The sequence below is a fragment of the Lepidothrix coronata genome, unplaced genomic scaffold, assembly GCF_001604755.1.
Source record: "Lepidothrix coronata isolate B3197 unplaced genomic scaffold, Lepidothrix_coronata-1.0 Scaffold248, whole genome shotgun sequence".
NCBI classification, from domain to species: domain Eukaryota; kingdom Metazoa; phylum Chordata; class Aves; order Passeriformes; family Pipridae; genus Lepidothrix; species Lepidothrix coronata.
In genome coordinates this window covers 141,245-154,161 of record NW_016690428.1, presented here as the reverse complement: position 1 = coordinate 154,161, position 12,917 = coordinate 141,245, and the positions used below count along the sequence as shown (strand labels likewise).

Genomic DNA, 12,917 nt, shown 5'->3' with positions numbered 1-12,917 from the left:
CAAGACATCAGTACTTCACTTTTAATTTAGGAAGCACAGAAACCAAAAGTTATTTCACCTTGATATTTTAAGCAGAGAAGTGTTCTGATCCTGGACCATGGGAATGCTTGGATTTAAAAATATAATTTAATTCCTGAAATTGTACTTTATAGAAAGAAAATAATTTAGGATTCTTTTCTCCTGCAGCAGGTAGTGCAGTCGTTTCTACTCAGAGGTAAGTGTATATGAATTAAGCTGTTGACATATTAGTTCAGATTTTGACACAAGTTTTCAGAATGTTTTTAGAAATGTTTTATTTTCACCCTTCAGTGACCAAAGGGAATCTCAGAATGAAAGGAACAGGTGAGTTTTTAGCACATTATTTCCGAGTCAAGAGTGTATCCTGTCTAATCTCAAATGCAATGTGTATTCCATAAATTGATCACAAAAATGATACTGTGACTGATCTTTCTGTGAACACCTGGCACTGATTAAATTTCACCTGAACTGAAGCTCTCTCCTCTCCTACTTCTTTCACATTTTTTTCTTTGCTTTGCCTTAAAAAATGAAATCTTAAATTTTACAGTGTCTATGCTGACCACTAAGCTTAAAAACATAAGCACGATAAACCTAGTAGGATTTAGATGTCTTTTTATTGTGCTCCTGTTGATTTCTGAGCAGCCTGTGTTTCATCATGCAGTGAACATTAAATCAGCATTTCTGACACTCTGCTTGGTGTCTGATGCTGCCATGTGTCCCTGAAGGAACAGCCTCATTCAGGCAGTTTCCTTTCTCTTTTAGTGCTTGCTTTGCTTAGAGCTTGGCATTTCCAGCTTTTCTCACTGAAACCAAGGTAAAACAGTTTGAGAGGTGGCAAGCGTGTTTGGGCTGTTGTCTCTAGCTTTGGTGCTGTGCTTTCTCCAAGCCAGGTTTTGAAAGTTGGTGCCTGTAAATAGAGGCTGTGTTCTAGGCAGGAGCAAATTATGACATAAGATCTAAGAAGCAACTCTGCTCTTTAGCTACTTTTCCTGATTCCTTAAGATGGTCATCTTGTTTTTGGAATATTTCCTTGTCCATGTTTTGTACATACTTTTTGGTTTTTCATTTGCTTTCCTTAAGTTGTAAGAAACTTGAGCCCTGTGTTTGGTCCCAGCAAGAGGAGTATATTCTGTCATACGAACTCATGTTGAACAGTTGCTCTTCAGTATGGGTGGTGGTCTCTTTTTAGACATCTCCAAAACCTCAGTGAACATGGGTTTGAAGGTGCTCATGGTGAGTAGTTCTAGTTTTGAAATGTCATCTCACTTGATCAAAACACGGAACCTTTACAGAACTGGATAGAGGGCAAATAATGCTCATGGGACCAGCCAGAGTTTCCATCCTGGTAGGATACAGCTCTCCATTCAAGGTAGGTATAACTAACACACCTTTTTGTGAAGCCTTCCAGAAACTCTGTTCCATGTTAAAAAGCAGCATAAATAGTATGCTGGCAGTACTATGAAAGGAACATTCTTCAGGGTTGGGATGGGATGGTATTGAAGGTATGTATGTTGTAGCTGTCTGGAGTATGAAGTTCTCATCCACAGTGAGACTAAGTGAGGGGGTGTGTTTAGCTTCATCTCTCTAAAGAGAACTGTCAGTGTGTGAAACTTTCATCAGGAACTGTCATTTGTTTGGGTCCATTCTGGGACGGTATTATATGAGAACAAAATGCCCTTCAGCTTCACATTGTTTCTGTGTTATCTTTAGTCAAGACTTCTGGTCTAATTAGTCTGTGGTCAATCAGCCTGTTGTCAGGAAATAATCACAAGATGTCAAAATCTCTAATAAAAATTTATGTTAAGGGCATTTGACTGCCTTGGCCAATTAATTTATCGAGCTTTGATTCCTGTATCTTCTGTGGAGATTGACACCTCTTGTAATAGGTGTTTCTGAGGAAACAAGCCTCTTCCAGCAGCAATCCGCACCCATTTAGACTGATGTGTGTTAACTTTATAAGCTGCTGGGTCCAGCTCGGTATTTCAATATCCAGATAAAGGTTCCAATCTGAATAGATTTATGAACTGTCCCAGTGACCAGTGGGACAGCTGGCAATCTGTAAAGCTGAGCTTCCGCCTGAGACTTGGCAGGCCCAAGTGCTGAAAGGCCTTAGAAGGGGTGTAGCCAGTGATGCAGCACAGATGAAAACGAATAGCTTCAAAACACTTAAATGTCAGCCTGTTCCCTTCAATGCTCTCACCAGGTTAAGGCTCTGTTTGCAGGGAACTGCAAACTGTCCCAGTATAGTCCTTGGAAATAAGAACGTGTGATCTGATTTGAGCTGAAAATAATCCAGTCATTGTGAGGGAGAGGAAGTTGCTATGCTAAAGGAAACCGGTTGTCATCTGTGCGTAATATTTCTGCAGTGCCTCTTCTGATTTGGCTTTCAGGTTATAGAGCCAACTGCTACTGCTCCTAATGTGAGCAGGAACAGGCAAGCTCAGACCTAATATGGCAGTAGTGGGTTTTCCTTGGTGGTTTTCTGCTTTGTTTACTTCCAGGGAATTAAAAGTTTTCCTTTTAATATTTTATTTCAATAATTGGAGTGGAAGGTATTTTTCTTGATAAAGAAGGAATTGATTTAGATGAATAAATGGAGTCCTTCCTGCTTCCCCAGGGTGTTGGGAAGCTGGCAGGCATCTTCCTGCTCTCAGTGTGCAGTTGTTCAGCACATGAGAACATGCTGGGCAGATGACAGTGCAGCCCTGTTCTCTGAAGTCCCTGTTAGTGATGGGGCTGGAATGCCAGTGTCACATCAGAGATATTTTCGAAAAGCACTAGCACAATGCAACTCAGTCCTTGGCAGCAGGGGGGACTTTGAGCACAAGCATTGTCTTCTATGCTTTTACTTTCAGGTTTATTTATTTTTTTTTTAGTTTACCTTTTATATTTGCTCCAGTTGTTCTTTGCCAAGAGCAGGATGACAATCATGACCCAAATAATAACCTTTTTCTTGAGCTACTACAGGGAGTTCAGACCAGAGGGAGAGAGGAGCCATGTCTCTTAAAGGTTTTAAAATTCACAAACAGGACATTTTTGGTGAATGCTGCTTTCTTACTTATGAAAAAAGTCTTACATAATCTTCGTTCATACCCCCTGACCTTCCCTGCCTAACTCTGGAGGGGATTTAGAGAGGGGCTTCAAGTGGGATATCCTCCCTGCCTCCTTCCCTGATGCCTCTCCATAAACCTGTCCTGCTTTATGGGAGAGGTCCCACAGATTGCCTTGAGGGTGGGAATCCACGCAGGAAGAAATGGATGTTGATATTTAATGCTTCCATTTCATTGGGAATAAACCTTTCCTTCCCCTTGGACTGGAGAGTAATGAACTGCACCTGCATGAAAGGCCACTGTTCTCAAAGAGCAGTGGTGTTATGCTGGGCTGGTCTCCTGGGATGCGTCTAACGACAAGTTGAGGGTGGGTTTGATGAAGAAACTCAGTGACATGGGACTGTAAATCATCAGGTACTTACACCTAGAACAAATATCAGAGAAATGTGGCAGCCTGGGGATGCTCATGATTGCTTCCCTCCAGAGTATTTCAAAGGGTAGGCTTTAAATCTGATGGCATTTCCTGCATGGAAGTATAATGGCTGATTAGCTAAATGTAGGACTTTATCCTAATCCCTCTGCCTGCTTCCATGACAAAAAGGTTCTAGTGAGTTTATGCTTCACAAATACAAGTCTTGCAAGCAATTTATCTTTTTCTTGTAGCTCTTCATGGTTTAGTGCAGCTGCTATTTGTATTCCAATTAATTACTGGCACAAGTGATAGAGTTGAGGTGCAATTAGGACCAGCCTATAATTGTGTTTGAAAGGGCTATGGATGCTTTTACAGATGGTTTCCCTGCTAGATGAGATTGGCCAGTCTCTCCAGCTGCTTTCAGCTTTCCATGTTATTTCTCCCTAAGTGTTAGTGCAGTGACTTAAATCTTTCATTGGGGAGTGTTCTTGCTTTCTGCCTCTAAGAGTACATTAGCTTCTAAAGGGAAAAACATCCATTTAAACCTGCAACAGTTAGAGAGGCAGTAAATAGTAAGACATAACTTTGTACTAGGCATCTACTGTCAGGATTGATTAAGAAAACACAAACTAAAACACTTAAATTTGTTGGAGAGCAGGTGATTCTGTGCCCTCTCAGCATGTCAGTGTCATTCTTGGCTCTTTTGTTACAAGATAATTGTGTGTTTAAACAATTGTGTGATCCTTGGGAGCCAAGCCCAGGCCTTGGAGATGTGCCTGGGTTGGCCAGGTTTTCCCCTCCTACGGGTTTATGAAACATGGAGGGAGAGGAAAACCACTCCAACTCTGTAATGGAAAAAGGCTGGATTCATTAGGAACTCCTCTGAGCTCATCCCCCAGGACCTCATTACCCTCCCAAACCCTATTTGCAGCTCTCCCCTAAAAGCAGCACAAAGCCAGTGTGGTGGCCTGCAGCTCCCTGCCCACAGTCAGCCTGGCTATGTGCCCCTGACATAGCAGAGCTGGGGAAGTGGAGGTTTCATAGCCATCCCACATGCAGGAATGTGGCAGCTCCTGGCCTTAAAGGGCTGCCCGGGGTCCTGCAGCCTGGTGGGGTAATTGCTGGCCATGTTCAGGTGCTGCTCCTGAAGCTTGCCAGCATGTTTTGACTGGTTGAGACCCCCATGCAGAGCCCTGCAGGGGTTGAGCAGCCTCAGGAGGCAGGAACAGTGGTGCTAAGGGCAGCTTCAGGTCTTGACCCTGGCTGCAGAGGGGCAGAGATGTGTTTGCTGAGAAGGAGGTCCTTCTCTCCATGCCCTGCCCCATGACTGTGCTTGCTTGGCTGATGGGCTGAACCTCTGCTGGGAGCATTTCCCTTAGAGGGGAGCTGGGAGGGAGCTGATTGCTGCTCCTGGGATGCAAAGTAGTTTTCTGGGTGAATGGAGACTTAAACTGAGATTTGGTGCTTGCTAGGAAGGCATGTGTCTCATCTGAGCAAGAATCTTACAGAGATTTGAGGTAAAAGACTTCATAAACCAGTTCCAAACCCAAAAGGGAGGGCTTTGACCCCTGTTTCCATGTAGCTGGGGCCTGTCTCATTCACAGCCTGCTGCCTGGCCTGCTCCAGCTGTGTTTTGAGGTGCCTGGGTGGGATATGCATGAGCAAGGAAGGAGCATCCCTGTTGGAGCTGTGAGGAAGGTGGCTTTGGCACTCACACCCTGGAGTGAGTGTCCTGGTGAAGCTGCAGTTCAGCATGTGCGTTTGTGAGAAGGGGAGCAGTCAGTACACGCAGTGTACTGACTTAATGGCTTTCTTTCAAACTTCTCCCAAGGCCTCAGCCTCTGAGTTCTGGCATACAGGATAAAGCTGTAAGCATGTTTGCTCCCACTGCATGGCGGCAAAGAAAGGAGTAATTTGTTTTGGCTCCTCCTCGGGAAGTAGTCTTTAAACTAGGATTGCCTCCTAGTGTTTATCCCAAATGTCTCTTAGCACTCTGGCTGTTGCAATTTTCCCTGCTTTCTGAAGATCCATCTGAAAATGTTTGAAAATAGTGTAAAAGCTCTGACATGCTCCTTTCAATGGCCTCTTATGCCATTTGATCCAGCAAATGCCGCATTTTTAAATCTCCTTTTGTTTATGGATTAGTATTTTTGTTTGTTTTTTTTTTCCCCTTTGCCTTGTTCCCTTCCCATTAATTCCCACAATAGGAGCAGGGTTTTTCCCAGCTCTCTGAATTCAGCATGACCACACTGAGCAACAGTTTCACCCTTGCTAAATCTAATGTACTTGAAGCTTCTGGGGCCAGCTGAGGCCCTTGCTCTGGATGGCCACTCAAGGTGGATTCAGGCACATTGGGTTTGGGGAAACAGTCTGTAAACCAGAGCTCATCCAAAAAGGAGACAATACAGTGTAAGGTGGTGAGATGCCGAAGCCTTGATGAAATTTAGAGTGTAGAGCGTTTCTTGGGAAAGAAAAAGGGGGGTGTCCCTGTGTGTGCCAGCCCAGGGTGCCCTCACCTTGCTGGAAAAAAAAAATATTTTCCTGGGCTGCCTGGTGAGGCCAGGAGTGTATCCCTTTCTTCAAGTCCTTCCCAATGACACACACAAAAATGTGGGAACATTGTCATTTAGAAAATTTTTTATTTTTTATTTGCAGTGTGGTAATTCACTGGAGTGTGGAAAATGCTGCTGTGGGAAATAATTTCAGTTGAAGCTCTTAATGCTGTTTTGTGCTTGTAATAATGCATTACCTCTGACTGGTGTTAGCTTGTTCTGAAGCTTAGTAGTAGGAGTCTGCTTTGAATGTATCTGAGAAACCATCAAATCCTCTTTTAGCTAAAAGTCAGGCAAGCTCCTAGGAGAGCAGTTTGATGGGATTGCTACTAATTCCAGCATTAATAGTCCTCTGCTGTTAAAGTAAGCTTGCCCAGAGCTGGGGCAGGTCCTGGGGTTTCATCCCAGGAGCCCACTCCACATGGGAGGCTTCAGCACCACCTGAAGCTCTGTGCAGAGCAAACCATTGGTTATGGCACACTTAGAGCATGGAAAAGTAGAAACACAGTTATCGATCTCAACTTCTGAGTGCACTTGGGAGCTATTCAGAAGGTAGGTGGGACAGGATCTGTGTGGCCAACATATCTGTGATCGCCTTGGGACCCCAAAGCCATGTGGTCAATGGGCCGCTTCTGTGTGGCCTCACCGTGTTCATAAGGCTTTTCAGATAAATCACAAGATTCCTGCCCTAAACCAGCCTGCTTATCTGCATTAGAGATAATGACAGGGGTAAACATAAAAGGAAAATCAAAGGATTAAAATCAATGGAAGTTAATAATCTGTATACATTCAAAGATCTAGGCTAAAGAAGGGAGACAACAAACCATGGGTGGAAGTCAAAGGGCCTAATAATACAGGGAGTTACAATGGAAAAAATGGAGCCGTATGTTCCAGATGAAAACAAGAGCACTCTGATTTTGTGAATAGTTTTCTCCCTCTTCTACTCAAATTTTAAAATGCTGGCTAAAATATTCCCCATTGCTTTAGATGGATTTAAGTGGTTATAAAAGGGAAATTTAAAATGTCATATTTAATCAATTTTTCTCTTTTCACTTTAAATTTAGAAAAAGATTAAGGCATATTGAGAGTTACTTTTTCATTATATGGCAGGAGAGGCGTCTCACTTTGGGCTGAGCTTTCCACAAGGAGAACAAGAGCAGAGGTAGGAGTGAGCCCTTGGTCCCATGGAAGTACTCATAGAAGATAGGGTCCACCCTTGGCAATCGTTGCTCCTGCAAAAGACAAGTTTATGGTAGATACATTATAGCTATAGTGCCAGTGCTCCAGGACTCCGTCCGGGATTAAGCCACTTCACCCTTTTTTGTGCAGCACCCCCTACATTAATAGTCATCCATGTCGGGGTACAGGAGGAAGCCCATGAAAGTAGAATCGTTGACGTTGTCAGCGTAGACGCCGTTGTTGTTCCCGTTCCCATACACCTGAAGCCAGACCTCATCCCCGGAGCTGAGGTGCAGCAAGACAGAGCCGCTTGCTTGGTCAACATTGTTGTTCTGGAACTGGTCATAGGTGAAGATCACGGCCTTGCCCTTCTTGTAGAGGCTGACCTTGACATCTGCCAGGTAGACCGTGAGGTGGTAGGCGAAGTAGTAGGTGCCGGGGACATTGCAGAGGAACTTGCCAGTGCTGACGTCGTAGTGGCCCTGCTCATTGTAGAAGATCTTGCTGAAGCGGATGGGGATGTTGGGGGCAGGGGGTCGCTCCGTCAGCCCTACGCTGAAGGCAGAGCGGTGAACAAAAGCACCTTCACCCTTCTCCCCCTTCAATCCCGTGAATCCAGGAGCTCCAGGAGGTCCCGTCATCCCTGGGGGTCCTGTCACGCCTGGCGCACCTATAGGACCTGCTGCACCTGGGGGACAGAGTGGGGATTGGGAGTTGTGTTTGCAGTGCTGGTGGCTGCTACCCACCGTCCCAAAATGCAGAGGGGGCTGTGGCATGAGGATCTGCTCTGCAGCACAGAGCTGAGGAAAGGCTCAATGACCTCAACAGCCCCCAGGAGTGGAGTCAGTGAGTGGAAAGCCTGCTCACTACCCCTCCCCCTCCTCCCCCTCCTCTCCCCTGGCTATATGCAGAGCTGCTGAGAGCAGCATCTGAAAAAAACATCACTAACTGGGGAAACAGCTACCACACCAAACTCTTTGACTTGGGTTATGGAATCTCCATCCCAGGAGATACTCAAAAGTCATCTGGACAACAGTGAGGCATTGACCCACCAGACATAAAACCTGTTGGGACTGGGGCTGCCCATGGACTCCAGCACCAACGTACTACCTGTTTCTCACCAACCTGCATCTCCTTTTTCTCCCTTTAGTCCGTCTTTTCCATCTTTCCCATCCCGACCAGGGAGCCCGTTGTGGCCAGGGTAGCCGGGTGCTCCTCCCATCCACTTGGCACATGGCATTTTGGGGTCAGGCTGGTCATCCTGGGCAGCCACCTCTGTGCAATAGGGGGCCATCAGCAGCAATGAGCACAGCAGGATGCCTGCTGGGCCCCTCATTGTTGGTTCCTGATGCAGAGAGTCACTTTGTTAACTTTAAAGATTAATAGGGGGGAAAAAAGTGAACAAAACCTCCCTCCTGAATAACACAGAGGCACAGAAGACTAAAGTTTGAGTCAGCACATCTGAAGAAAAGCAGTTCTGTTCGCCCGAAGGGCCCCTCTGCATCCAGCGTGGTGCTGGTGTGAGCTCCATAAGCCAAGCTGGGATGGGCCACACTGTGGAGAGGAGTGTGGAGAGGAGTAAACAGCAGTTACTCCTCCAGCGCTCACAGGCTCTTTGCACAGGCACAGATGTTTCAGGACCGAGCACAGCAGATGCCAGAGTTATCTATGGCTGATCTCTGCTCAATTAGCCACGATACACCCTGACTCCTGCTATAAACTGGGGTAAGGTTGGCCTCGGTGAGCAAGCTGCTGATGGAAGGTCTGGCAGAGCCTGTCTCAAACCCTCTAAAGCCTTGAATCCAGGCAGGTGGTTTGTCACTGCATGTACAGCCTGCTGACCTGGCTCTACCTAATGTGAACAGAAACCATAGCCAGGCTTTCTAGCTCCTCTGAGCCACCATATGAAATTGTGATTCTGGTTTGTTTTCCACCCGAATTACGTATTTTGATTAGTGCAAGACAATGTGTGTAGTATTTAGACACTGTAGTGTTGTATTTCTCTTTAATCTAGTTGCTTTGCTGGTCAGAGCAATTAGTGTGACTGCCCAAAACCAGGTCGATGGTGACACCCTACAGCCAGCCCGGCTCACAGAAATCAGCGGGACCTTGGTGGGCTTTGAGTCAGGCCAGTTCAGTTAGGACACAGATATTTTAAAATGATCACTGTTGCGTGAAACTGCTCCCCAGTTCCTTTTGGAACAATAAAGGTATCCTGTTAGGAGCATTGTAAGTGGCATAATAGGCAATGAAAAGTGAAGAATACCATGGCCATTAGAGTTCCTTAGCTCTGTAATTTCCAAGAAAAAATAATATCTTGGAACAATTCCTTTGCAGGGTTGATTTTTCCTAGGCAAGCTATTTAAATGTCATATTTTAAATAATGTCTTATTAGCTCTCGTGTAATTGCTTCAAAGAAAGCTTAAGAAATGTGCTGGGTTTAGCTGGGGTAGAGTTAATTTTCTTTGTAGTAGCTAGTATGGGCTGTGTTTTGGATTTGTGCTGAACACAGGGTTGATAACAGGGATGTTTTTGTTATTGCTGAGCAGCACTTGCACAGTGTCAAGGCTTTTTCTGCTCCTCACCCCACCCCACCAGCAAGAAGTCTGGGGGTGCACAAAGAGTTGGCAGGGGACACAGCTGGGACAGCTGACCCCAACTGACCTTAGGGATATTCCATACCATACCATACCTTATGGCATCTTCATATGCTCAGCTGTAAACCATGGATGAGGTTGGCCTGGGGCTGCTGCTCAGGGACTGTCCAGGCATCAGTTGGTCGGTGGTGAGCAACTGTTTTCATTTGCAATGCTTGTCTTTCTTGGGTTTTATTTCTCTCTCTCTGCTATTTTCTCTTTCATTACAACTTGTTATTGTTACTATTTTATTTCAGTTATTACACTGTTCTTATCTCAACCCATGAGTGTTCTGACTTTTACCATTGCAATTCTCTTTCCCCCATCCTGCTGTGGACGGGGTATGAACAGCTGTGTGGAGCTCAGTTGCCAGCTGGGGTTAAAATACTACAGTAACAAAGAGGTTGCTGTGATTTCAGTTTTTTGCAGGATTTTGAGGGGGCTTTGAAGAACACTTCAAAGCTGTGTTTAATTACTTTGGTGGGCAGTGCCTAAAATCAGGGTACCCCCAAATCCCTGCCCTCCCAGCCAGCTCCAGCAATCCAGCAGCCACACAACACCCTGTGATGGGGCTGGTGCCCTGGCTCAGGGGCAGTTTTGGGGCTGAGGGTGCTGTGGGGTCCAGCAACCACAGCCTGAGCCTTAGGCAGTGTTCCTGTGTCCCTGCATTTTGGGAACCGAAATGCCCCTTTACAGCAAAGGATGTACTGATTGTCCATGAACTGGGGTGGACTAGGGAAACAGATGTCTAAAAATCCTGAAAGTGGCTTGGGTTGGCAAGCAAGGGTGTGTATATTGGGCACACTGTGACACAGCCCCTTTGCCATGCCCCAGTGGTTGGCACTAAGCAGAGGGACCCTTGTCCCCCCTTTCCAGGTCCTCGCTGGCTCATGTACCCTTCCAAAATCAGCACAGGCTGTCTGGGGACATCTAACTGCATTAAAACGTGGTAGCGATCCAGAAAAATCTACGTCAAAATTGTGTTTCTTGGGCAATGAGGTTAGTTCTGCTTTCTTGTAAGCTTCCTAGAACCCAAATATCATTACAATTTTAGTGGTGTGCCAGGTCTTCTGCTAGTGCCAAATAAACCTCTCATATAAAGTTGCAAGCAGTGCAGGTTTGAGGAGCCCAAAGCAGGGCTACAGGGAGCTTTTCTGGCAGCTGCCCAGCCAGCTTGCTCCAGATAGAAAGATAGAACTACTTCTTTTGCTACGGTTTGACTCAATCACAGGTGGTTTGCTTGTTTGAGAAGCCGAGTAATTCTCTGGCATAAGTATATCTTAAAAAGGGAAAGTCTTAAGCTGTGTCTGTGAGCTCTTAGTTCGGACTCTGGTTTAGGTGTGACATCTTTTTGCTCTGTCTTACCCATTTCTTTTTGGTTTTCAATCTGATGCTCAGCAGTGTAACATGAAATAATCTGCTGTATTTGAATGTCACTAGTACCTTTTGGACTAGGAATAGATGAACTCAGTACTCTTGGTGGCTTTCAGTTATTCCCTTGGCAGCTGCTATATCAAAAGCTCATGTACATTATATGAAGCTTATTCATTTATCAGCAGAAACCAGAGTATCATCCATAAGAACAATGCCATTCCTAAGTGCTATATAATGATTCAGATTATGATTCAGAATTTAAATTTCAGATAACACTATATAAATATTGTATATTCAAAAAATCCACACCTTTCTGTGCAAAATAGAACCAAAAATCCATCTGTTTTCCCACTACAGCATTTTCCTCAAAGGGTATTAACCAGGGCTTTGACTGTCAAGCTTTTTTCTTTTTGTAATTACTCATAGCATAGATTTTGCTGATGTTCCAGTGGTGATTTGCTCCAGGCGGCTCAGACTTTAAATCTGGGTAGTGCAAGTTTCTGGCGAGGAATTGATACAACTTGGGGAGATTTGAGGCAAACCCAGTCTTTACTGGAGTCTTTGAGGAAAGAGGTGAATTGAAAGGTTCCCATGCAGTACTTGCTGTTATAGCCATCTGGTTTTTCACAGTTGTTCCTGACTACTTTTTGATTTAGGAGTTTTGTTCTCTAAATAGTGTTTCCAAAAAGGGGAGTATGAATCTAATGGAGATCAGCTATTCTTGGTTTAAAATATTCCCCGGCTATTCTGAGAATAACCCTAAGAAAGGAAACTTCTTGCGAACAGAAAGTCTGTCTGTTTTATTTAACCCAAAAGAAGAGAAAATCCTGAACCTAGTAAGAGGAAAAAAATAATCATTCTTACCAGCTGCCTTGAGTCCTAGTTGGCTTGCTGCAGTCTCTTTGGAGAATGAGGTCTGGCTATCGCATCGCTATCCCTAAGGGCACAGGGAGATGTCAGCTCAGACACTGCATTTTCCATTTGCCATTGCGCATGCTGACCTAAAACTTGGGTTTTCCCATTAATTTTTCCTGGACATCACTTAAGTTTTGGAACACTTGTATAATCCACTGGGATAGCTTGTGAAGATAGCCTTAGAGGGAAAAGATAGGTTTGGGAATTGGATAGGAACTGGAAGAGCAGTGGTTTGCTGGAAAGCCTGTGTGACAGGGAACGCCTGCTTGACCAGGGCTGGGCTTGTCCAGCTCAGCCTGTTGCTCTCTGCAGATTGGAAATGTTGTTAGCAGCTGATGGAGAAAGTGTGTCTCCAGCCTTGCAGTAATATACTCACATGGGATTTTTCAATGTGTTTGTAAGTGTATTATTGTTTGACAAGCTCTGGCTTCTCTTTTTAACTGCAAGAACCATTCCTGCCTGGCGGCTGCTGCCACACCAAAGAAGGGCAAAGCTGCCTGAGGGGAAAGGCAGCACTGGGGGAGGGTTTCTTCTTAAGGCAGCCAGATATGTGCCAGAGCTATTGTAAATAACTGGAGTAATGTCAGCCCCATGGATGGCTTTCCACCTATCTTGCTTTTTGGCTTTAGGTGAAAACAAGGTCCCTTTTTCCCTGTGCCTGTCTCCTTCCAAAATGGAGGTTGAACCTCGGTGAGCAGAGGCTTTCCTCTGCAGCTGCTCCAGGGCACTTCAAGGTTAGCTCGGTGGGACCTTAGCAAACCTGGGCTCCCAAAACCAGACC

The 12,917-nt window shown here is 45.2% G+C and overlaps 1 protein-coding gene across 1 annotated transcript; it reads right to left on the bottom strand.

The window, feature by feature from the left end:
* Positions 1-6,121: 6,121 nt before the first annotated feature.
* Positions 6,122-12,192, bottom strand: ADIPOQ (adiponectin, C1Q and collagen domain containing). The gene is made up of 3 exons (XM_017835092.1): positions 12,086-12,192; positions 8,337-8,556; positions 6,122-7,899 (listed from the first exon to the last, which is right to left on the bottom strand). Exons 2-3 carry the CDS (start codon positions 8,545-8,547, stop codon positions 7,373-7,375), a joined length of 738 nt encoding a protein of 245 aa, XP_017690581.1. The 5' UTR covers positions 8,548-8,556; positions 12,086-12,192; the 3' UTR covers positions 6,122-7,372.
* Positions 12,193-12,917: the final 725 nt, after the last annotated feature.

Excerpts from the sequence above, each read along its gene's own strand:
- ADIPOQ (XM_017835092.1), bottom strand. The coding sequence starts at position 8,547 with ATGAGGGGCCCAGCAGGCATCCTGCTGTGCTCATTGCTGCTGATGGCC. Across the intron at positions 7,900-8,336 it reads GGGAGAAAAAGGAGATGCAG|GTGCAGCAGGTCCTATAGGT; the intron begins GTTGGTGAGAAA and ends TCTGTCCCCCAG.